The sequence below is a fragment of the Microcebus murinus genome, chromosome 5, assembly GCF_040939455.1.
Source record: "Microcebus murinus isolate Inina chromosome 5, M.murinus_Inina_mat1.0, whole genome shotgun sequence".
NCBI classification, from domain to species: domain Eukaryota; kingdom Metazoa; phylum Chordata; class Mammalia; order Primates; family Cheirogaleidae; genus Microcebus; species Microcebus murinus.
Genome location: NC_134108.1, coordinates 59,601,801 through 59,626,235, shown reverse-complemented (window position 1 = coordinate 59,626,235; position 24,435 = coordinate 59,601,801). Strand labels below are relative to the sequence as shown.

The window sequence follows — 24,435 nt, the reverse complement described above, 5'->3', positions numbered from 1 at the left end:
AAGTATTTGAACCTCAAAGCACAAAGATGCTTTGCACCAGATAAAGTTAAACAGATAGGAAGACTTTATTCAAAACTATAGCAATAGGGGAGAGAGATCAGAATGTAGTTAGAAATTAACTCCATCAAAACAATAGGTTTTTAAGAGTATAGGTTTTAAGCACTGGGGTGAGCTAGTGGGAAAGTACCGAGGAACTTTGGGGGGAAAGTTAATCAATGGATATGTTGAACACATCCCAGTTATTCCTGAGTTTGCAATTTTTTTCTCTGTGATTAGACCATCTGTTTTTGCTAATTGGCGCCCATCAAAATTAGGGTCTTACCCACCTATGGAAAATGGGACATAGGGCAGTTTCTATAACTATCTATCTTGATGATTACATTTCAAAAGGATGGCTCCAGGGTTCTCCAGGAAGATATTTTTGGGTTGTAAAACTGGCAAGCAGCTTTTAAAATGATTTACATCTCAAAGATGCAGAGAAAGAATTTATAAATTTTCTAAAGTAAATGCTCTAAGAAAAGGAAGGTCCTGGGCTTAGAGTCAGGAAGCAGCCTGTTTAGTCAAGCTGACGGTAATGTTAAGGCCATCTTGGTGAGTGTTGTAACAGTTCATATTTTTTAAATTGAAAAAATTTAAGTAGGAAACTTCTTTTAGTCTGGCTCAATTTTACATCTTTATTGAAAAATTGGCTGCTTATTCGTGATACTTTTTAAAATAAGAATGTTAGTCCTCTTAAACCAGTGTCTCTAGAACTATGTATAAGGCAATATTTCTAAAGATAGATTTTTTTGGTCCCGCATTATTTTGTTACCTAACATTTAATATCCACTGGTGTTATTTTCTTATTATACTGTTTTATGTGTTTGATAGAGTTGTTTTCCATTTGATAGTAAAAATTAAAGCAAAATTAATAATTTCTGGGTTTTACAGGGTTCAGTGTACACCATGAGTATGAAAGAAATATGAGGACAAATAGGAGAAACTTAGTGGGAAGTGTGATGACTTTTTAGTGGTTCTTGATTAAGCAAAAGGTCTCAAGTCTCTGGGATATAAGCAGTTGTGAAGAGGGCTTCAAAAGAGTTGACCACAACAGCAGTTGCACTGGAGAACTCTAGATTTGAGCTGTCCGATACGGTAGCTGTTTGCCATATTGAGCTTTGACATGTGGCTAATCTGTATTGAGATGTGCTGTGTCAAATACAAACTGAATTTTGAAGACTTAACATGGAAAAAATATAAAATATCTCAATAATTTTTACATTGATTTAATGTTGAAATGATAATATTTTGGCTATATCAAGGTAAACGCTATGACATTTCATTTCACTGTTTCTTTTTCCTTTTTTAATGTGGCTGCTGGAAAATTTATTATTGCATATGTGACTTACATTTGTGTCTCTTGTTATATTTTATTGTACAGCACTGGTTCTAGATCCCTTTTCATAAATAATGCCTTTTGTTAAACATGGTTCTTCTAAGGAGATATCAAGATAATTACTATGTTAGTGTACAGAGGTTTGAGCATTTAAAACTGCCAATTTAGCTGAGGACAAGAATATTCCATGTGACTGTGTCCCTGGCATAAATTGTATAGAGATTTGTCTGTGTATATTATGTTCACCCCTAAATCTCTCCCTGTACTTTGCCCCTCATTCTGGCCATGCAGAGCAGCTCACCAGAATTGGGGGCCTCTTGGTAATGCCAGCATACTTGTTGCTTGCTCTCAACTGGATTGCTTCTGAAATGTTTCTTGAAAATGAAACTGCTTCAACAATAAGCTTTTTAATTATGTCATGGGTTCACCACGAGGGTATACAAACAGATCCTCAGCAGTAGCTAATTTTCCTTTAATTGTATCTCATTCTTATGTTGAAATATCCTATTTCTTATTCATGAAAAGCTCTAACACATGTTAATCCATTACAGGTGGAGTAACTAACACGGCACAGTATCAGAACAGACTAATGGTATATGAACCTAACCAGGTAAGAATCATATAAGAAAAGCTTATTACCTTAATTAAAATGAATTTTAAAAGATTTTCACAGTAATTAGTAATTGGAATGCCAAGTGTGTACACACACATGCATCTTAAGCTTATATAGAGAATAGGAAGCATCTGGTTACACTGCTTTTTGGTTCCTTCTTTATTTTTTTGTTACAAAATTTCAGCTTCTCTAGTTTTATGCTCTATACAATGTGTCACTCTTTTAGAGTTTTGCATAATATAGAAAGGGTTTTGGCCGGGCGCGGTGGCTCACGCCTGTAATCCTAGCACTTTGGGAGGCCGAGGCGGGCGGATTGCTCAAGGTCAGGAGTTCGAAACCAGCCTGAGCGAGACCCCGTCTCTACCAAAAATAGAAATAAATTAATTGACCAACTAAAAATATATATACAAAAAATTAGCCGGGCATGGTGGCGCATGCCTGTAGTCCCAGCTACTCGGGAGGCTGAGGCAGTAGGATCGCTGAGCCCCGGAGTTTGAGGTTGCTGTGAGCTAGGCTGACGCCATGGGCACTCACTCTAGCCTGGGCAACAAAGTGAGACTCTGTCTCAAAAAAAAAAAAAGAAAGGGTTTTGATTGTCCTGTTGCTGTGTCCTTCTGGAAGGGGTGCCATTCTTGGAGGGGAACATGCTTATGGGTTTCATTATTCTTAAATAAAATAATAAATGTTATTTAACTTAATATAGCCAGAATGACATAGAATAGTATCTAGGAGTAGTCTGAAGTAGAAGTAGCTGAAGACTTTTCATCTCACAGCTGGAGACTGAATTAGAAGCATCTTGGTGGTGCCTGTCCCTTCTGTCCACTTCTCATGCCCACTTAATGAGGTTTTTTTCCCCCAAAAGAACTATTTTTATTCTCTTTTCCTTCTACCAAAATATTTATGACTTTGGCAAATGTCTGTTGAATTTTTCCATTTCTGTGATGTAGGTAATATAAATATTTTTCCTGATTATGATGATATTTCAAAATGATTTGATTTGGAAGTTTCATATCAGGTGAAGATAATGGGATATGAAATAACAGGTTGACTTCGACAGTCTGAGTCAGGATTGGTTACCAACTGTATGTCCAAAGTGACCTCAGTGTATTTGGTATCTTTTGATTTTAACAATTACTTGATTCTGAATTTAATGAAGGCATTTTTCTATTTGCAATGTTTCCTGATGTCATTAGAAGCTGTAGATTTCAGAGACCAAATGTCCAGGGGTCAGCTGTCTCAAGAGGGATCATTAATTGGAGTTGCTTGAGTTTGGTGCACACGTGGTTAAAGAGGAAGAAGGTGTTAACATTTCTCAAATGAGTTCTGTTTGATGTTTGTACACACATGCTCTTTTTTAAAATTCTGCTGGCATATTGTTTATGGTGGGTACTGGCAAACATCACATCTGCTTGCATCTTGCTCAGAATCTCAATAACTCTATCATTCAGCCTTGGTGCTTATTTCTCTTCTAGGCCTTTGTGGAGAGTCGATAATGCCTGCCATCTGCCACAGAGCACATCGCTACCTGCCAACAGGCAGGCTGGGGTGACCTCTGCTTCCCCACCACTGATTAGTATTCACACGCTAGCTTATTAGGAATGACCCCACCAGGCCTCTCTGTTTCTTTGCCTTTGCAGCGGTTGGCGGCTCACCTGGCAGGCACTGCAGTGAAGGAAGCTAAAGATATAATCAGGGGATGCAGGCAGGCTTTGCAAACCAGATGGCATCTGTAGTCTTGTGGCAGGGGACCGGACTGCTAATACAAACATTGATTCCTAATACTAATGGGTTGTCTCACGGAAAACACCTAAGAAAAGCATCATCAGAGTTTGAGTTAAATTCACTCAGTGTATTAAAGATATTTCTTAACAAAATATCTGAAAGAAAGGCTTGACTGTTTTATTAAAGAAGATATTTTATTGGAAGGAGATTCTTATTATGACATGTTTAAACGGGGAGCAGATAAATGAAAGCCTCTCAAACTGTACAAATCACTTTTTTTTTTTCTGGAGTGTATCTTTAAAAGAGAAATTAGAAATGAGCTAGTAGATATGCCTATAGTGAATGGAACAATGTTTATACAAACATGTTTGTTGTTGCTTTTGCTTCTTCCCTTACAGCTTTGTGAAATGGTGAAATTCTATGTATTCAAAACATCGTATGATTTTGTTTTTCTGGCCGAAATCCAAATTTTTTTTTGGCAAAAAGGAATCTGGGTTCTTCCTATATATGTTTAGTGTTTATGGGGAAAGAAAATGGTTAGGTTTACTTACCTGTCCATTACTTAGTTGAGATTTAAAATTAAAGTCATATTTGATTTTCATCTAATTTTACAAGAGGAGCCTTTCCCATCTCATTATTGAGGGTGACCTAGAACCAAATATTGAAGGTTTCACCATTCCTTAAAGTTGTCATATAAAACTTGGCCTTCTACCAAAACAAATAAATGTGTGCCTAGAAATAACTTCCCCATTTGGCAGAAGATGTGATTATAAATATGTTAAAGGAGGCTGATACAAAGGAAGTGTATATAAGTATATAAGTGTAATAAGGTTTATTGCTCAACTAAATCTTTGCTCCTCCACTGATCTCAGGTTAATTTTTACCCTGGCTTATGTAGGGGCCTCAGGTACCCAGTGATTATTATCACAGTAATTTAAAAAACGTGAACATGTATTGGACATTTATTATCTGCTGACATTTTTCTAAGTGCTTTGTGTGTATTAGGTCATTTAATCTTCACAACAGGCTTATCAGGTAGGTATTATTATCCCCATTTTACAGCTGAGGAAACAGGCACAGAGATGTTAAATTGTTCAAGATTACACACAGGTTCTAAACCCATTCACTCTGGATCCAAAGACTGTTTTCTTAATTCTTACACCACTATACACAGTATACCTGTGTGCTTTCACTCTTAAGTAATGTGTATGAGTAAATTCTCTTAATTGGGTGAGATAAGCATTAAGAAAATTTGAGTGTTCCTCCTATAAAATGCAAAATGCACTATAAAGTGCAACCACAAAGAAGAGGAAATGCCTTATGTCAGTAGGAAAATAGAATATGTGGTTCTTTACTTGTTTTCATGTAAGATGCTTCTACCTTTCAATGTATATAAACATTCAGATAGAATGTGATTGATAAATATTAGGGTTTCACTAATGAGGCACCGACTGCTGTTTTCTGCCACGCAGGTCTCCGATTAACAGAATGCACTTGAACTTCTTTTTTTCAGAATAAGTGGATAAGCCGCAGCCCCATGCTACAGAGAAGGGTCTACCATTCCATGGCTGCTGTTCAAAGGAAGCTTTATGTTCTTGGAGGCAATGATCTAGACTACAATAATGACCGGATCCTTGTACGCCATATAGATTCTTATAACATAGACACTGACCAGTGGACGCGTTGTAATTTCAACCTGTTGACTGGCAAGTACCTTTGATTAAGTAAAGTAGAAAAAACAGAGATTCAAGAAGTTGCCCAACTTGATTCTTAGACATTCTCAGTGCATCTCTAAAAATTAAGTGCACAGTAGAACAACTAGCATTTATTAACCAGAAAGGTGTGCATTATTTATTTCACAACAAAACTGAACTCATTCAGGTGGCTGAGCACCGAGTTTCTCAGTGCCTGTGTTACCTTTACACATGTCCCCATGTGGCTTAGGGCCACATAAAGTCCATTATTGCCAATCAGTATTAACATAGGAACTTTGACACAGAGAGGAGAAAGCAGGCACTGAAAGAGTTAATAACTCTTTAGAGAAGGAATTTATTTTTTACTTCTCACTGCTTTTAGTCCACTTTTATTTCTTGTGAGTTCAAGAGAATGGTCTTCATTATTTGTCACTGTCAAATATTGTTTCTGGGTATATTATCCTACAAATGAAACCTTTTGGGATGGGGAACTTGTGGCCTTGGGAGCACACGTGGCCTTCTGGATCCTTGAGTGTGGCCTTTTGACTGAATCCAAATTTTATAGAACAAATCCTTTTAATAAAGGGATTTGTTCTGTGAAGTTTAGATTCGGTTGACGGGCTGCACTTGCGGATGTGGAGGGCCACATGTGGCCATGAGGCTGCAGGTTCCCCACCCTCAGAGGAACACTGAACAACCTACCCTTCCTGTTTCTTTAGGGGTTGGAAACTTTTTCCCTCTTGTCAGCTTGCGTTACTAACATCCATAAGCGATCTGGTCCCTTCCAGGGCAGCTCAAATCACAGACTCAAAACGGTGGGTTGGATTAATTCCTAAAGACATTTTAACATGCTGAGTGGGCACTCGATCAGTCAGAGCTGCTGCTGGGGTAGGCAACGTTGGGAGCATAACCAGAGGTTTGGATGCTTTGTATTGAGCTCCTGTGTTAGCAAAATGATTTTTGAGGCCCACCAACAAGAACTGAACTCTTAAGTTTTACTGGTACCTTAGGCCCTTCGTCCTGGCTCTGTGATTCTGCCTGCTGTAGGATCCACCTTATTTATTACTCCAGTCAGTCCTCTGTCAGCCCATCAATAAAAAGAGACTCTTTCACTCTCTGATGGCCTCAAGGGAAGAATATGTGGTAGTGAGTTATTCTGTCTTCTTTTTGAAATAGGAGAGGAAACCTTTTATCATTTTGGTGTGTCAGAATCTAGGGATTATCCAGGATGGTCCCAGCTCTGGAACTTTTAATATTATCTTAAAACTGTTGTGTATGCAAAGAAAGGGAGGATAGCAACTTTATCCATCTTTTCTGCCATTTGTCTTCATTTGGGGCATGGCTCTGGTTTATTGGCTTCTTGGGGTTGCAGCTGTTACTTTACAAATGTAAACCCGTGCCTAAAAAGCATTTTTAAGTACAAGAGATGTTTTGCATTTTTAAAAGATATCTTATTTCAACCACTATAAATCAATAGCGTACAACATAGTACAGAACTCTTAGTTATGCATGGCTTACTATCACTGTATTTACTAACTCAGCTAGCTAATACGTATTTTGGCTTGGTTCTGACCCAGCACAGATTTATTCTCTGAGTAATAGTGCTTAATTCTTCCAAGTACTAGGAGGCAATGATTAGTTGCTGCAAAAATCCCATGGTGTGTACAAGTGTGCCACAGGGGGAAATTGTATCTCTTAGTGGCAAAAGGGTTAATTAAAACATGCAAAAAATGGATTTATTTTTTTCTTTGTATTCAATTCTCTTTACTGTAGGCCAAAATGAATCTGGAGTTGCTGTTCATAATGGGAGAATATATTTAGTTGGTGGATATTCAATTTGGACAAATGAGCCTCTGGCTTGTATCCAGGTGAGTCGCTGACGTTCCTTTTGAAGTTTGCTCAAGTGGTTCGGTGAGGTTACCAATGCTGCTACTGGAGAAAGAGATATATACATGTAGAAAGAGGCTCAGTGTCCCTTTTTATGTACAGCTAATTCAGCCACTAAACTTCATCCTGTATCCTAAAAATGATGTCTAATAAATGATTGAAGCTTATTGAAAATAAAGGTGGGAAGGAACGTTGAAAATATATGTAATATATACTGGAAATGGGGAAAGAGGGGAAACCATCTCCTTTCCCATAAACCAAAAAATTCTAAAAATTTTACAAATGTCTCCTTTCCATGCCATTGCCTGATATTTTATATCGTAATTTGTTCATTTCCACAAATGCCACCTCCAGAGGTGTTCTTCCTTCTTGGCAGAGGCTGTGAGCAGCGGTGATTTGTGACTGGTCTGACAGGGACAGCCTCTGCCCCAAAGCGTAGCCCTGGCACTTTGGCATGTGAGCAGCCCAGGCTGGGCAGGTTGCCAGCTGGACCTTTCAGAACAATGATAGTCTTTGTTGATGTACATATTTATGGTGTTATTCCTATTATTATTTTCCAGTTTTTATCATAGTTTTCTGTTTTACATGTTCTGTGATAAAGTATTGATATGTATTAGGCCTGACCTCCAGAAAAGTATATCCTTATTATCTAATCTCATCTTTGTGGCAAGATTTTTAACAACTGCATTAATATCTTTAGTAGTTGCAGAACTATTCAAGCTTTGTGTTTTTTCTTCAGTCACATCTTACATTTTCAAAAAACTTCCATGTCTAAGTTTTCAAAACTGCTAACATATAGTTGATGTTATCCTTAGTTGTATCTCCCTTTACATTCATAAAATTGTTTGTCTTTTCTTCTCTTGACTTGTCTTGCCAGAGGTTTGTCTGGGGATTTTAATATACCTCAATTATTCATACAGGTCAAGCAGAAAAAACTATCAGCAGGAGTAGGATAGAGATATAATTAACAAGCTTGTCCAAATGGATGAGAGTTCTGAATTGAACAATTAGAGAGGATATATTTTTCTTGCATACATGGAGCATTTACAGAAACCAATCATGTGCTAGGGTTAAGGAAACTTTAATAAATTTCAAATTTTAAGTATTATATAGTATTATGTGTCTCCAATACAATGAAATTAAGTTAGAATTTAACAGAAAGTTAAATAAACCCATATATATCTGGAAATAATAAAACACATTGCAACATAACTTATGGGTTAAAGAAGTCATGGTGGAACTTTTAAAAATTCCCAGAACTGTGTGATGATGAAAACAATATATAGCAAAGCTTGTGGGATAGATATAGCTTAATAAGTTAGAAAATAAACCAAAAAAATGAACTCAAAGAAAGTAGGAGAGAGAAAAGTGAGAGGAAATTAATGAACTAGAAAAACAATAATATAGTAGAAAAAATTATCAAAGCCATGCCAAGAAAAAAAGCCACATAAGACTTTAAGGGAGTTAATTAAAGGCTGCCTTGTACTAGTTTTAGTTAGTTGATTGAAGGCTGCCTTGTACTAGAGCTTAGTCATATCTTTTGGATAACAACAAATGACCAAACTCTTTTCTCCCAAAGAGTGTTTCTTTCTAGTCTTTGTCCAAGCCTGTATTTGGCAGTCTTCATAGTCTTTTAGGTTTCTTTCTATACTTTACTTTTCAGAATTCATAAAAGTTTGAATTGGGTAATAGGTAGTGCTCTGTAGTGCCGGAATGCTGTTTTTTAAGTGGCTTTCGGACCCTTCATTTGATTACTTGCACAGTGGAAGTTTGGGTTTATCAGGAAGTAAAGTTGCAAATTTTAAATACATTTGTGGGTATATTTCTATAATTTTAGTATCAAATTAGCTCAAGAGATAGAAAACAAGTTGAAGCTATAACATAATGAGAAAATAAAGAACACTTTGTATGTATCAGATTTAGGAGACCGAAGTGCTGCCATAGTTCAAAATTTTTGCATATTGCCTATTTTGGAATAGTCCTGAAAGTTAGCTTGTAAGACATAGAAAATTCAACAAAAATAGAAACAAAAAAAAACTTGACAGTCATTGTTTTCTTTGTCCCCAAAGAACTTTTCTTTAGAACAATCACTAATCATATACACTAATTAATTGCTAATGGTGTCTGACTGTTCCCAAACAAGCAAATCTATCCTCAAGAGGTGAAGGGAGTACAAGTGTATATTTTAAACACTGAGGATATTCAAGAGTATTACCAGGATTAAGGCGATTCTAAAAGGGGATTCAAACATTTTTAAATCAATACTTATGTAATAAATTTCACCTCTGAGATCATACAATAAAATGTTAATATATTTGGTTTTTAAAAAAAGTCAACATTTACAAACCTAATGCCTAAGATAAAAAAAAAAAAAAAAAAAAAAAAAAAGTCAACATGATGGGTAGTTCTGTGTTTAGTAGCCATTTTGATGAGCAGAATCAATCCTTTTGCCAATGCTGTGTTTACTACCTTGGCTGGCACACTGGTCCTACAAAGCACAGACAAATTTGATAAAAGTTTTAAGAGCCTTTTACTATTAATAGATAATAAGTGTCCATTTAAGCATATGGATTGTCAAAGAGACACTTAGAATAGAAGTCTTCATGGATAATAGACATCATACATCATGAATATCTTTCATTTTAGGTATTGACAACTGGTTACAGGTTATGTTATCACTCATTCTGAACTAAGGCTCAAATATTTTTTTATTTTCTGGGTAACTACAGAACTATTTATTTCAGTGCACTAACAGTAATATATTGATAGTTGGAGAGGCTGGCTACATGTTCAAAAGTGGGCAATTTCTTTACTACTTGCTGGAAGAATATCCAACAGACCAAGATTATGGGAGACAGGAAGACTGGAATGGTTTTTATGAGAAAATGTTGGTTAGACAGCAGAAATTCCTAAGTACAAGTTAGCAGGTTGAAAGGGACAGGAGAGTGGTCAAGAAAATCATATGCATACTGATAATATCAAAAGTTTAAATTTTTCACGTCTTAAATCACAAATCTAATCCGTAATCCCAAAATTAATCCACAATTCATCCAAGAGCATGGCTGATTAACAGAGGTCATACTTAAATAGTTCAGAGATTGCCCCATTAGCATTCAGAAGGATTAAAATCATTTTTTTTTCCCCCTCAAAAATACCAGCCAGTAACTCATCTCATTGGAATGCCTGTTCTGGACCCTAATCCAAGCTCATTTAACTGTCATTTGTGGGATTCAGCCACTCTGGGATGAGGCACTTCAGATGTTGAAAAAGCATACTATTTTATTTCCTGCTACTACCCCGATTTAGCAGACTTCTTAATCCATCACAAGGACAACCCAAACAAGAGAAAAGCTGAGTTCTCTTAAATTAGATTGAGCTTTGGACTTTTTAGTAATAATGACTAATAGAAATAGTGGACACAGATTCCTGACAAAAATGAAGGTGCCCCTGTTTGCTTAATGGGCGTGTAAGCAAATGTTTGGCACAGAAGTTTGACTTTAATCTGGTGCACCATGGATGGCAAGTGGCACATAAGGGAGCAGCTGCATAAGTGTGCAAGTGATTAGTCTGTGTTTCCAGATAACCTCTACTGTTCTCTTCATTTACTATTATTTCCTTTTGGCTGGAGGATATGCTGCCAAGCTGGCACCACCTTCTCCCAAACGCCTTCTTTCTGCCAGTTTACAGGGGAGTGTTTTGGAGAAGAACTGCCAATGCTTCCTTTTCCCTTCTCAGATTAAATACATTACATCTGCTTAACATATGCAGTCTCTGTTGGCCCAGGGAACCAGACAAAAGCTCTCTGGATGATTATCTCACTGAGATTTTGCCTTCTAAAAAAATGTTTTCACTTGCGGGAGGGATATCATGAATGGCACAAAATCCTTGCTCTTTCTGTGTTGCATCCTTGAGCTCAAATACTGGCTCTACCACTCAACTAGCCATGTGACCTTGAGAAAGTCACTTCTCTCTGTATCTTAATCTTCTTTTCTATAAATTGAAAACAAAACCTAACCTTATATAGTTGTGGTAAATATCAAATGATCTCTAATTTACTTTCTAAATTTAATGAACTACTAGTCAAAATCCCATTGGGATTTTCCTTTTCTCACCAGCTGGAGAAGTGATACTTATCAACTGATCTTAAAGTTTCTTTAGGAAAGTAATATATTAGAATAATCAAGATTTTTGAAAATGGAGAGTCTTGCATACCCAGTCAAAACAACTGTAAATGTGATATTGCAAGAAGATACATAAATTAACAAAAGAGAACTGAGAAAAAGTTTGTATTTTATATATGAATTATTTAAAATTAGTAGTGGCAGGGTATATTGTTCAATAAATGGATTGGGACAGCTAAATATCCATTTGGGGAAAAATAGCTAAAACTTTAATCATTCTTTTGTTCTAAAGCTTAGTAATTTTCCTCCTTTATGAGCTTGGATCCCCAAATTACAAGAGCCCCTTTTATCTAAAATAATGCATTAGTGCAGTTAAAGGATTAAAAGTTATCCACACAGGTGGCAGATGAGGGCATAACAGGGGACAAGATCATTAAAGAAGGGTACTGAGAGGTCTGTGGTTGGAATACTGGGGTATACCTATATTTGGGATGCAGGTAAAGGAAAAGGGACCAAAGGTGGATTGTAGTAGGAAAATGTCAATGACAAACTTTTATTTATTTTTAAATCATGGAATCCAAGGGAGGAAAGGTTTTAAATGAAGTTAGAGGAAAGTCAGATGAAGAGAGATTAAGATGAAGAGTGTTGGAAAGAGCCTAGTAGGTTTGACAAATGGGGGGAGAGCAGCTTTCCTGAAGAATTTTTCTAGTAAGATTAAGCTATTAATAGATAGTTAGGTGACGGCAGGCACAGACTAACAAAGAAGCTGTGCTATATGACACAGAACACCAGCAATGAGTGGGAAATAAGTGGGGCAAAATTTCCAGAATTGATTGAACTAATTTTGAACCTGCTGCTAAACGGTATTATAATATTCTACTGCGTGCTGGACACTGAGCTAGATGTCATCAATTTTCACAACAAAGCTTCAATGCCTTGTTCCCTTCATTTTACAGGTGAGGATTTGTAAGCCAACATTATGACACTTCACTATCTACTAACTAGCTTGGGCAAGTTATTTAACCAGTCTGAGGCAGTTTTATTAAATAAGGATAATGCTACTAACCTTATCACTGTTCTAAGGATTAAATGATTATAAACACATGTGTGTTTATATATGTACACATATAAACATATAATGTAGCACTTTGTAGGAGGTTAATAAATATTTGTTACCATCCTAGCAAGAAAAGTAATAGGTTCCTAAAGTATAGTGATGGTGGCATAATGGAATTTAAGTTCAGGCTTCCTTTTATGTGTACACATCTTTATTCTGAGCAATCGTCTTTGACATACAGGCTTCTTTTCTTCCTCTTTTTCAGGTACTGGATGTAAGTAGAGAAGGTAAAGAGGAAGTATTCTATGGGCCTACACTCCCTTTTGCTTCCAATGGAATAGCAGCATGCTTTCTTCCAGCTCCATATTTCACATGCCCTAACCTTCAAACTCTTCAAGTGCCTCATCATAGGATTGGCACCATCTGAAAAGCCAATGCTCTGTTAATAACCATCATAAACAGGAGGAAAAACAAAGCCCTGACTTTTGGATACTGGTCATGAAAAGACTCAGCGCTCAATGCTTCCTTGTCTTGTTTTATATATCTTATATTCAGATAAATATTAGCAAAAAATGAACAGTTTTCTAAAATACATTATTGAAAACTTATGTCACCCTTCTCATTGTATGTCAGCACACAATACAATATGTTTGACTTTTATTGTGGTATAGCTTAGTGCCAGCTTACTGGTACATTATTGTTCCATTGGTCTTTAGAACATTCTTTGTAGACTTCTTCTATTCAGCACTGTCAAGAACAACATGACGTTAGTAAGGCAATTTATTTCACACAATGGCATCAATGATCTTAAAAAAAGAACTCCATACTTAATCCTTTTACTACTTAACACCTAGGTTTGTCATTTTTCTTTTTAAAATTTAACATTATGCAGCCCTGCTCAGTAGAGACTCAGCATTATGACACTGTAAATTTTTAAATGCTATGTTTTATTCAAGGTGATACAAATAATAGAAGTGCACTGGAACAGCAGTTGGAATACCTAGATTCTTCATCTTGGTTACTCTGGCCTTGGGTCATAACCTAACTCTACAATGCTTCAGTTTTCTTACCTTTTAATGAGAATATTACTGATTTACATATTAATTCAAAAGAACATTGTGACAATTAGGCAAATGCTTTGAAGTACTTTGTCTAATATCACACCATCTTTAGAATCTTGTAAATGAACAGGATGATTTTTTTGAAGTTTAAAAATTACCACATAGAACTTTGAAAACATGCTATGGGATAAATAATTCTGAAAATCATGTGAAAGAGATACAATAATTAGGAAATAGGGAGTTTACCAAAACCAAAGATATTTAAACTTGTACAAATCCTTGTCTCAAATAATAACTCTAATGTCTCATTTAAAGTCATTTAGTGAAAAATGACATTTTAAAGCTAAAAAAAAATTTAGTTGTACTAATTATGGTACCATAAAGTGCTTTGACATAAATTTGAACCTAGAATTGGCAGTTCTAATAAAAGTTTTTCCACTTTGTTAAAGGTTATGTCAATCTTGAGTGCTTGTGGGATTCTTCACCACCACCAATACATATTTTATTACCACATTTAATAATGAATAAGAATTCTTTTCTTAGGCTAGGTTTTGGGGTTTGCTTTGTCTATAACAAAAAATAAATAAAACAAATTAATCACATTTGAGTATAACTTCAACAAATCTAATGTGAGTTTTTCTTTTTTCCTAATTTTGTCAGGACCTAGGTAATCTTTATTACAAGACTTTACTCTGACATTTTTTCCCCTTGGCAGTTTAATCATTCAGCAATCCCTCTCTTATAGGAAATTGTCATTTTATTCATGTAATCATTTTTAGTAATGAAAAGTGAATGAAAAAGAATCTTTCTATCTTAAATACAGAATTCACTAACTTTATATATTGTTAGAAGACACCTAAAGTATTGTTTTTAAAATATATATGTTTTTGGTTATTCAGATTAAAGGACAGGAGGGGAGACCAGAGGTAAGGAAAAAGGTAAATTTTTAAAAGAACAGGAAATTTAGTTTAGACAAACAAAAAACTTAAGAGTATTTGGGCAGTTCTGAACAGTGAAAATTGATATTGGTAATTGATATTTAGAATGATGAGTTCCTTTCAAAGGTATAAGCCATCTAAACTTGATTTTTAAAATGCTTTACCAAGCCAGGACAATGGACTCCAGCAACCCATTTAAGAAATCCTTTCAACAAGGACATAAGAAATATTTCAGGTGTACTAAATTTTCTATTGGGCACATGAATTTTCCCTCCAGCAGTTTTGCCTTATGAAACCATTAAAATCTATTTGTATTCCCAGACCCTACATCCAATCAATGAAAGAGAAATGGTCTAAAAATAAGCTTGCCTGACTGATAATGGAAAGGCAGCCTGAGACTACCCTTGATTATTTCTATATAGATTTCTAACCATATAAATCAGCATATATTATCAGACCCCTCCATGGTGATCTTTATAATTTATTCACTAATATTATAGAATTGAACTCAGAATTTTTAAAACGTTTTGCAGAGTTCAGACACATCCTTTACACCTAAGTAGCATCAAAATAAAACATCCCATCCCTATAAAGAAAACAACTCGGGTTACTTGTAATTAGATCCTTTTCCTCAAAGTATCAATAATAAGAGAAATAAAAATTCTATTAAATTATGTTTGGTCATGTAAGCCAAATTCTATTGAAACTATTCAAATATATATTTTCTATTTAAGTGAACTATAGTAATTCATCTTCCATTTTTACTACTCAAAATTGAAGGCCATATTGTATTAAATATTTATATTTAACGTGAATTTTTATAGGAAGACTGTAAGACTTCCAAACATCTAAATATGACTTCAAGATTTTACTTTAACCACTTCAGTACGGACTTCAACTATAGTTGATAGCCACAGAAGAACGTGCACAGCCGAGCGTTGACTTTAGCTGACAGTCGTGATATGACTTTTCTAATTTTTCATTTATCAAAATAAAATTGTGAACATTTAATGAAAACATAAATGTATATGTTACCTATTCTGATTTACATTACAAGTAAAGCTGCTTGTAAAATAAAACAAGCTTTCAGTGCTTTAAAGCTTTCCTCATCACACAAGAGCAAAACAGATTTGTTGTCAATGCACAGCACAAGCTATCCTGCGGACTGTGAGTGCCAGCTGTGGTCAAAGTTTCCCGGCCGGTGAGCGCCGTACCGAAGTGGTTAAAAAAGAAAACAAAAAGGAGATACTCTTATGGGAGGAAAAGCAAGCAAAGACAGGAATTTCTAAGATAATGTGTATGTACAATGCAACAACATTCCTTAGATCAGGCGTCCTCCAACTATGGCCCGAGGGCCACACGTGGGTGTTTTTGCCCGTTTGTTTTTTTTACTTCAAAATAAGATATGTGCAGTGTGCATAGGAATTTGTTCATAGTTTTTTAAAACTATAGTCCGGCCCTCCAACGGTCTGAAGGACAGTGAACTGGCCCCCTGTTTAAAAAGTTTGAGGAGCCCTGCTAGATCCTTAATAACAAAATGACAGTTAGGTTATGATTAGCTATAGTTCATAGCTCGAGCCATTAACTATAGAATGCTGATTGCAATGTATTTCATTTTTCAAGATATATTTCTTGACCCAGAAAAGGTTGAAATGTTTTCTTGAAGTAATAGTAGAACCATGATAGAATATATGATCCCAAGAAGGAAACAAACTATTTCAAAGTTGGCAAACATAACATACAATATTGAAAAAAAAATGGGATCATTCATCTAGGACTGTGGTCTCCAACCTCTGGGCGGTAGACCAGTACCAGTGTGTGGCCTGTTAGGAACAGGCTGCACAGCAGGAGGTGAGTAGCAGGTGAGCCAGCAAAACTTCATCTGTATTTATAGCCACTCCCCACAGCTCGCATCACCCCTGAGCTCTGCCTCCTGTCAGACCAGCAGCAGCATTAGATTCTCACAGGAGTGCGAACTCTACTATAAACTGTACATGTGAGAGATCCAGGTTGTGTGCCCCTTATGAGAATCTAATACCTGATGATCAGAGGTGGAGCTGAGGCAGTGATGCTAGTGCTGGGAAGCAGCTGCAAATACAGATCATCATAAGCAGAGAAATCTGACTGCACAATACATATAGTGTGCTTGACTCATCCTGAAACCCCTTTCCCCCAAAGCCCCCATGTGTGGAAAAATTGTCTTCCATAAAACCAGTCTCTGGTGCCAAAAAGGTTTGGGGCTGCTGATCTAGGACATCATTAGAGAAAGAGGAACAAAATTGAGAGGTGTACTTTGGCTTTATTGTGCATGAATAATGTTTATACACCTCCAAACAGAATATGGGCCACCACATACTTTCATTGATCCTTACAATAACATTGTGAAATATTAATAGCAAAGGATCGTTATTTATTTTTCTCCATGAAGGAACTGGGCTCAAAAAGGTTAAGTAACTAGCTAAAGGTCACAAAGTAGAGCTGAGTTTGAGACCCAGGTGGGTTCCCAAAATTAAAACTAGAGCTCTTACCACCAAGTAACACTCACCACAAAAAGGAGTCAAGGATAACGTGGCAACTGGTAAAATAAACAATTTAGATGAGATAAAGTTAAAACAGTTGAGAAACAATAGCTATTAAAGGAAATGAAACAGGTTTAGGTCCCTGTATAAGGTGCTAAGTTGTAAGAAGTTCTGACTGAACAAAAGGATAGATCAGCTGACCTTTCAGATGGCTTCTGTTAGTAATCTTAAGATTTTCTAGAATATTACTTATACTTTTTCTTAAATGCTCTTGTATTTCTTCCTCCTGATATGTCTTTTAATGACAACTCCAAAAGACAGGATAAGTGGAGAAAAAAATCTGGCAATTCTTGGGACCTGTTGGTGTAAATTTAAAAGATATTATCTGTACACTCCTTTAGCCAGAGTCAGTCTTGTTCCTAACAGAGGTAAGTGTGCTTTGTGTTTTATTAATTTGCCTCACATACAGTATAAAAAAAACCCAAACAAATAAATCCCATCTTCCAACATCCCACCCCCCAAAAAAACCCAGAATAGGGCAGCCCGATAATTTGAAAAATATATTTAAAAAAAAAAAAAAAGAAAAAGAATAAGCACGATAAATTAGGCACAAGGCAGGAAAGCAGGAAGTTACATAACAGTAGAAAGTCTATGGATGAACCAGTACAAATCTGCTTAACACTCATACACAGAAAACACTCCCAGTTAGAAAGTTTCTTTAGTTTAACTAAAATCTCTTCAAAATAGAATGCAGTTTTGTAAAGTTCCAAGGATCTTATTACATAGTTACTAATTAAGTTTTATTTCCTTATTTATATACTTTTTATTTACAGTTTATGTAAGGAAAAAAATCTTAGAAATTATTTTTACCAGAACATTATACAATTAATTAAAAATAGGAATTAGAGTGGTGCAAAGTGGCTTCAGATAGTGATAATTAATAGATAAGATGAAGCACAAAATATATTAGGTATTATCATTTTCCAGTTTCTGCATCTCATCTTGTCCCATTGGTCCTAGGTGAGATAAAAGTTTGCTATAGGCTTCCCTGTTTGAGAAAAAAGAAAAGAAAGCAAATATCTTTGTTACCTCTTTTTCATTATTTTCAAGTATTTACGAAGTAAACCTGCCCATCCATCAATTCATCCATCCATCCATCCATCAGGCTTAGCATAATACTTTTAAAAATTAAACCTTTATATATAGTGTGAGTAAACCTAGATGTCAAGATTGACAGTTTTTTAAAGTATGAATTTATATATAAAAATGTGGGCTAAGAATGACATGTAAAAGTTCATTAACTATGAAATACTATAATGCTTATAGGTAATGAAATACACATTCATGGACTATTGTTTAGTGATTATAATGGGGAGACTTGTGTCACAAACATAAGTATTAAAACAAAAATTCTATAATCATAGATGTATGTAACCATTTTGGTATGTTATATACCCTATTTTCTTTTTTATCTTCTTAGAAGTTTAATAACAAAATATTCTTTCTCCCATTAGATTCTCTAGTACTTCCCTGTATTTGAGGTGTTTTTTTTAAAAGATTTATTGTGCCTACCAGTATATTTCATCAGTGTAAATACCTGTGCTGTTCAGAATCTTTAAAACCAACCCTTTCATGGACGTGCCCCACACACAAAGTAGTAGGCTAGTAGGGCATTTGGCCCAACAGCATACTACATTAGGGCAGTTCCCACAAAGCCTCTCCAGTTTTTCATTCACACTTGAAGACTGCTCAGAGAAGCAAGATATTAGACAGTCCTTGCACTAACTTGTTTTGTGATATAATAATAAACACCATTTCTTCAAAGCTATCATTTAAAGTGACCCAATCTTCCACTAGCCAAATTACTATGCAAGAGAAGAAAAGAGATGCTCTACTCTGGTGTAGAAAAGCCATACAAGGATGGTCTCTCTGGTTTTCCCTTTTTTGGTTTTCATTTACTGTATTGAAAAGATGGATTCCACTAGTTAGCTAAAGCTATATTCAATATAGTCATGTCTCCTAGAAAAATCTTAATTATGACATTGTATAGTCAAAAATTTTTAACTAAAAATGGTAATATGCATATGTACTAGAACAGTCTAATATGTGTATGTATGTTGATACATATACATGCACAAATGACATGATTAAAATAGTCATACGGCCCACAACAGCATTTTGGTTAATAATGATGGCAGTCCCACAAAATTATAATGAAGCTAAAAAATTGCTATTGTCTAGTGACATCACAGCCACTGTAAGGTCACAGAACAATGCATTAGTTATATGTTTGTGGTTATATGGGTGTAAACAAACCTGTGCTGTCAGTCATTTAAAAGTATAGCACATATAATTCAGTATATAATACTTGATAATAATAAATGACTACATTACTAGTTTATATATTTTCTATCCTATACCTGCTTATTATTATTTTAGAGTGTACTCCTCCTCCTACTTATAACCCTATGTAGGCCTAGGCTAATGTGTATGTTTGTGTCTTAGTTTTTAACAAAAAAGTTTAAATAGCTGCACTGCTGAAATACACAGCTTTCTAAAGTGATCACTTTGAAAGGAAAAATATGCAAATATATATATATCAACTCTGTAAAGTTTGTAGATAAGCCACACTAACTTTCTATTCATACTTTGTAAAACTGATAATCACAGGATTGAAACATTTTTCAGCTCAAAAGAACACACCACATATTTTGGGGAATAAGAAAATAGCCATTTCTATAAAATGAAATACAGATTTTATAATCATTGCCCAAAAGAATGTAATTAAATTATCAAACATACCGTCGTGCGGTATTTCTTCCAAGGCCCCACTTCCGCTCTGAATCCTTCAGAGACTGAGTGAGGGTAGAAATCAAGTGGATGACAACCTGCTGGTCCAATGTTGCTACTGTTTCTAAAATGCTGTAAACTTGATAATCGTATCTCATATCATAATCCTGGATAAATTGCCTGAAGGTAAAAGAGGTTACTTAAGATTATTTCTGGGGCAATTTCTTGTGCTGGTATCTACATGGCAATCAGCTACAACCTGAATACAAGAAAGATCATTTCATGTAAGATTACTGTAAGAAGGGAGATGTGATACGAAGACTATCTGTGACACTTTAAAGAACAAAAATGGCTTATTTCAGTGTGAGCCATGACCAGAGTGATGGTGGCATGAGTTGGAATCCCAGGAGTGAGAGTAAGGGTGAAAAAGTCTAATCCCAGAGGCATTTTTTGCTATACTGGGCACATTGAAATCTAGGTGGGACAGCTGTCGAAGACAGTAAGGATAAAAAAGTCAGATTTCCTAATTACTTTTTAGTCCTTTATATGTCCAGGCAAATCAGTAATATTTTTATAAGAAAGAAAACTATTCATAAGATGTTTTTATGTTCCTTAACTGAACGTAGAAAAGACTTTAAACCCATAGAAGGCCTTTATAAATAAAAATTATATATTTAACCCTAAAGTTTCTACCCTCCACTACCAGTCAACAAAATTAAAGTAACCCAGCTTAGTAAATTATAGATAAACATTTATCTTTGATCATATAAAATGCTTTTCTCCCCTCCTAGGGTTTTATAATTTTTATAAATCTATTATCAAGTGATCATAATTTAAATAAACTATAAACTCTTGACAAGCACCAATTATATGATGAGAGAAAAACTGAGAAATCAAAGATCCAACATAGAGTGAAGGAAATGGACCCAAATTATTTATCATGGTAGTGCTAAGGTAGAGGTAGGAATAATAAAGGTAAACTGGTAGAAACCTTCAGAAAGAAATACTAAACTGCCCTAACAGAAAGCACAAGACCTCTACAGTGGACAAGGCAGGGAGAAAAAGAAAATATTCCTCAAGTTGCATCGTTATTCTTGTGATCAATACATCTACTCCTAGAAAGTCCATGCTTCACAAATTAAACATAATGGAGCTTTCTGGAGCTACAATATCTAAAGCAAGTCCGAAAACCAGTGACAGGTACTTCTACAACAGAGTCTACATAACATGTTCAGCGAGCTCTGAAGGCCTGCGCCCCTGTCATCATGACACATTTCCCACTTTTTCCTCTCAAATATAGTCATGTGCCACATAGACATTTCGGTCTGCAATCGTGGTTCCATAAGATTGTAATACGGTATCTTTACTGTACCTTTTCTATGTTTAGATACACAAATACTTACCATTGTGTTACAATTGCCTACATTATTCAGTATAGAACTGTACATGCTGTAAGGTTTTATAGCCTAGAAGCAATAGGCTGTACAACATAGCATAGGTGTATAGTTTGTTCTATCATCTAGGTTTGTGCAAGTATACTATATGATATTTGCACAACAATGAAATCACCTAACTACACATTTGATGCATTTTTAAGAATGTATCCCCGTTTGATACGTGACTGTTCACTCAAGATTCTTCCTTACTAAATTCATAGGTAATTTTAAGTCTGCTCACTTATCTTTTTCCCTGGCACTTTTATTTTTCAATAAAACAACACAATGTAATAAAACTACTGCCAAAAATACAATAATTGAAATACTATAAACAAGTAGTAACACATTATGTTTTGGATAATTAGTTATTTAAAAAACATGTTGGCTGTCAAATGGCTGGCAATAGTCTCCCTGCCAGTTGGCGTATTTTCTAGTTACCTAAACACAGAAGTCAGCTGGGCGGCAGGTTCTGCTTCTGACCCCACTTGGCAGGCTTTTACCATGTATTGCAGGTTCTCTGTGGCCAGCCTTTTAACTAGAAGGAAAAATTATAGCATTACGCACTGTGTCTGAATTGACCATCTGGATCCTCATTTTTATGAGCACTCTTGATTTAGAAAAATATGTTGTTTTCTTAAAGTATGTACATGCTTTTTTATTTTTCAAAATGAGTTTTTGTTTTATTCTAAGGAATACCTATCTCCCATTTTAAGAAACTATAGCAAGTTTAAAAGTATTTTTAGTCTTACAACTGAAAGAATACATGTGAAGATATGTCTGTCTCTTAGAAAGGAGCCTATATTCAAAAACACTATACCATCCTAATCCTATAAACACTGTTACATACTGACAAAAGAAAACCATTAAAAATTCAGCTGATTACGGATTGACTTTTTAAAAATTCATAAGCATATTCTTCCCACCCCCTCAAAAATATTAATATATAAGTAGAAAACTATACCACTCTTTGCTTAACATAGCAAAATATATGTAAAAGTATTTGTGATGCTATCTTCCTTTCAAAAGATAGCAAAGTATATACAGAACAATCATATTCTTTAAATATTTAACCAAATCCTTTAAAATTGTGTACTTGTACACAACAATAATGCAGAAATATCAAGAAAGGATGTTGAAAACCTAACGCCTTCTAAAAGCTATTAAATTTGTGTTATGTTGTGTTTTGACATTAAATATAAAGAGCTAGAAAGAAAAAATGCTTTCTCTGAGAATAAGAAAATTTTCACAAACTATAATCCATTATAGCAGGAGCACAAAACAGATGATGAACATAAATCAATTAAGCAGTAGATAATGGTGTCCATGGCATGAGGCTAGTGGATAAGGAACATGCAACATCCTTGCCTTTTACTGAACTTTTTATAATTCTCATATTAGATGCAGTTTATTTCTTTAAATGAAATGAACTATTTTTTTTAAACTGGATAGTCCTTTTTGTTTTTTAAAAGCTTATTATAATTTATATACTATGCAATTCACTCATTTAAAGTGTACAGTTCAATGGCTTTTATTCATGGAGTTGTCCAACCACTGTAACAGTCAATTTTAGAATATTTTCAGTATCTCGAAAAGAAACTCCATTCTAGCTATCCCGATTCCCTCTAAGCAATCACTAATCTTTCTGTCTCTATGGAGTGACCTATTCTAGACATTTCATATAAATGAAATAATGTAATACGTGACTTTTGTGACTGGCTTTTTTCAATTAGAATAATGTTTTCAAGTTTCACCCATGTTACAGCATATATCGTATTTCATGCCTTTTTATGGCCAATTAACTTTCTTTGTATGGATATATAAATTTTTAACCCATGCATCGATGGATGGATATCCTAACTTTTGGCTATAATGAATGAATCATACTGCTGTAAGTATTAATGTACAAATTTCTGTGTGGGCATATGTTTTCATTTCTCTTGTGTGTATCTATCTATATCTATTTATCTATCTTTATCTAGGAGTAAAATATCTAGATCATACAGTAACTTTGTTGAACCATCTGAGGAGCTACCAGACTGTTTTTCAAAGTGACTACACCATTTTACATTCCCAACAGCATGAAATCAGAGTTCTGATTTCTCCACATTTTCCCCAATCCTTTTTATTATCTGACTTTTTCATTATAGCCAACTTAGTGGCTATGAACTGGTATCTCGGTGTATTGTGATTTGCATTTCCCTGATGAACATCCTTTCAGGTATTTATTGGCTATTTGTTTATCTTCTTTGGAGAAATGTCTATTCAGATCTGTTGCCCATTTTAAAATTCAGTTTTCTGTTATTAAGACTTCTTTATATATTCTAGATACACATTCCTCATCATCAGATAGGATTTGCAAGTATTTTCTCCCATTCTGTGGTTTATCTTTTTACTTTCTTTATAGTGTCCTTTTAAATACAAAAGCCTTTAATTTTGATGAAGTCCATCTTATCCCTTTTTTCTTTTGTGGCTCATGCTTTTGGTGTTATAGCTAAGAATCTACCGGCAAATGCAAAGTCTAAAAGATTTACTCCTATGCTTTCCCCTAAGAGGTTTTTAGTTTTAGCTCTGACATTTAGGACTATGATCCATTTTGAGTTTTTGTGAGTGCCATGGCGTAAGCCTAGCTCATAGCAACCTCAAACTCGTGGGCTCAAGCAATCCTGCTGCCTCAGCCTCCCGAGTAGCTGGGACTACAGGCATGCGCCACTATGTCCAGCTAATTTTTTCTATATATATTAGTTGGCCTATTAATTTCTTTCTATTTATAGTAGAGATGGGGTCTCACTCTTGCTCAGGCTGGTTTCGAACTCCTGACCTCGAGCAATCCGCCCGCCTCGGCCTCCCAGAGTGCTAGGATTACAAGCGTGAGCCACCGTGCCCGGCTTTTTTATAAATCTAATCTGATCATCTCTGCCTTTTGATTGGACTGTTCAAGCCTTTCACATTTAATGTTTTATTGATATACTTTGATTTACACCAGCCATTTTACTTTTTGTTTTCTTTATGTCTCATGTTTTCTGTTCTTTTACTGTTTTCTTCTTGCATTAATTTCTTTAATGATTTTTCATTATTTTTGAAATACTTCCTTAGTGGGTAGGATAGTCGAGCCATACACATCTCAACTTATGAGAGCTTCAGATTTATAACAATTTAATTCTAGTGAAATATAGAAATATAAATCTTATACACTGTATAGCTCTATTCCCTTTCTCCTTTTTT

General features: G+C 35.1%; 2 protein-coding genes across 2 annotated transcripts in view; one reads left to right on the top strand and one right to left on the bottom strand.

Moving 5' to 3' along the window:
* The window catches only part of KLHL32 (kelch like family member 32), a 191,144-nt gene extending 178,248 nt beyond the window's left edge, over positions 1–12,896 (top strand). Inside the window, exons 8-11 of the mRNA XM_012769433.3 lie at positions 1,927–1,985; positions 5,224–5,416; positions 7,178–7,272; positions 12,735–12,896. Of these exons, the coding sequence (XP_012624887.2) occupies positions 1,927–1,985; positions 5,224–5,416; positions 7,178–7,272; positions 12,735–12,896 (509 nt within the window). The remainder of the gene's footprint in view (positions 1–1,926; positions 1,986–5,223; positions 5,417–7,177; positions 7,273–12,734) is intronic.
* Positions 9,673–24,435, bottom strand: part of MMS22L (MMS22 like, DNA repair protein) — a 130,201-nt gene continuing 115,438 nt past the window's right edge. The window contains exons 23-25 of the mRNA XM_012769428.2: positions 21,652–21,748; positions 19,790–19,957; positions 9,673–18,035 (exon numbers count right to left, since the gene is read on the bottom strand). Of these exons, the coding sequence (XP_012624882.2) occupies positions 17,954–18,035; positions 19,790–19,957; positions 21,652–21,748 (347 nt within the window). The 3' untranslated portion in view covers positions 9,673–17,953. The remainder of the gene's footprint in view (positions 18,036–19,789; positions 19,958–21,651; positions 21,749–24,435) is intronic.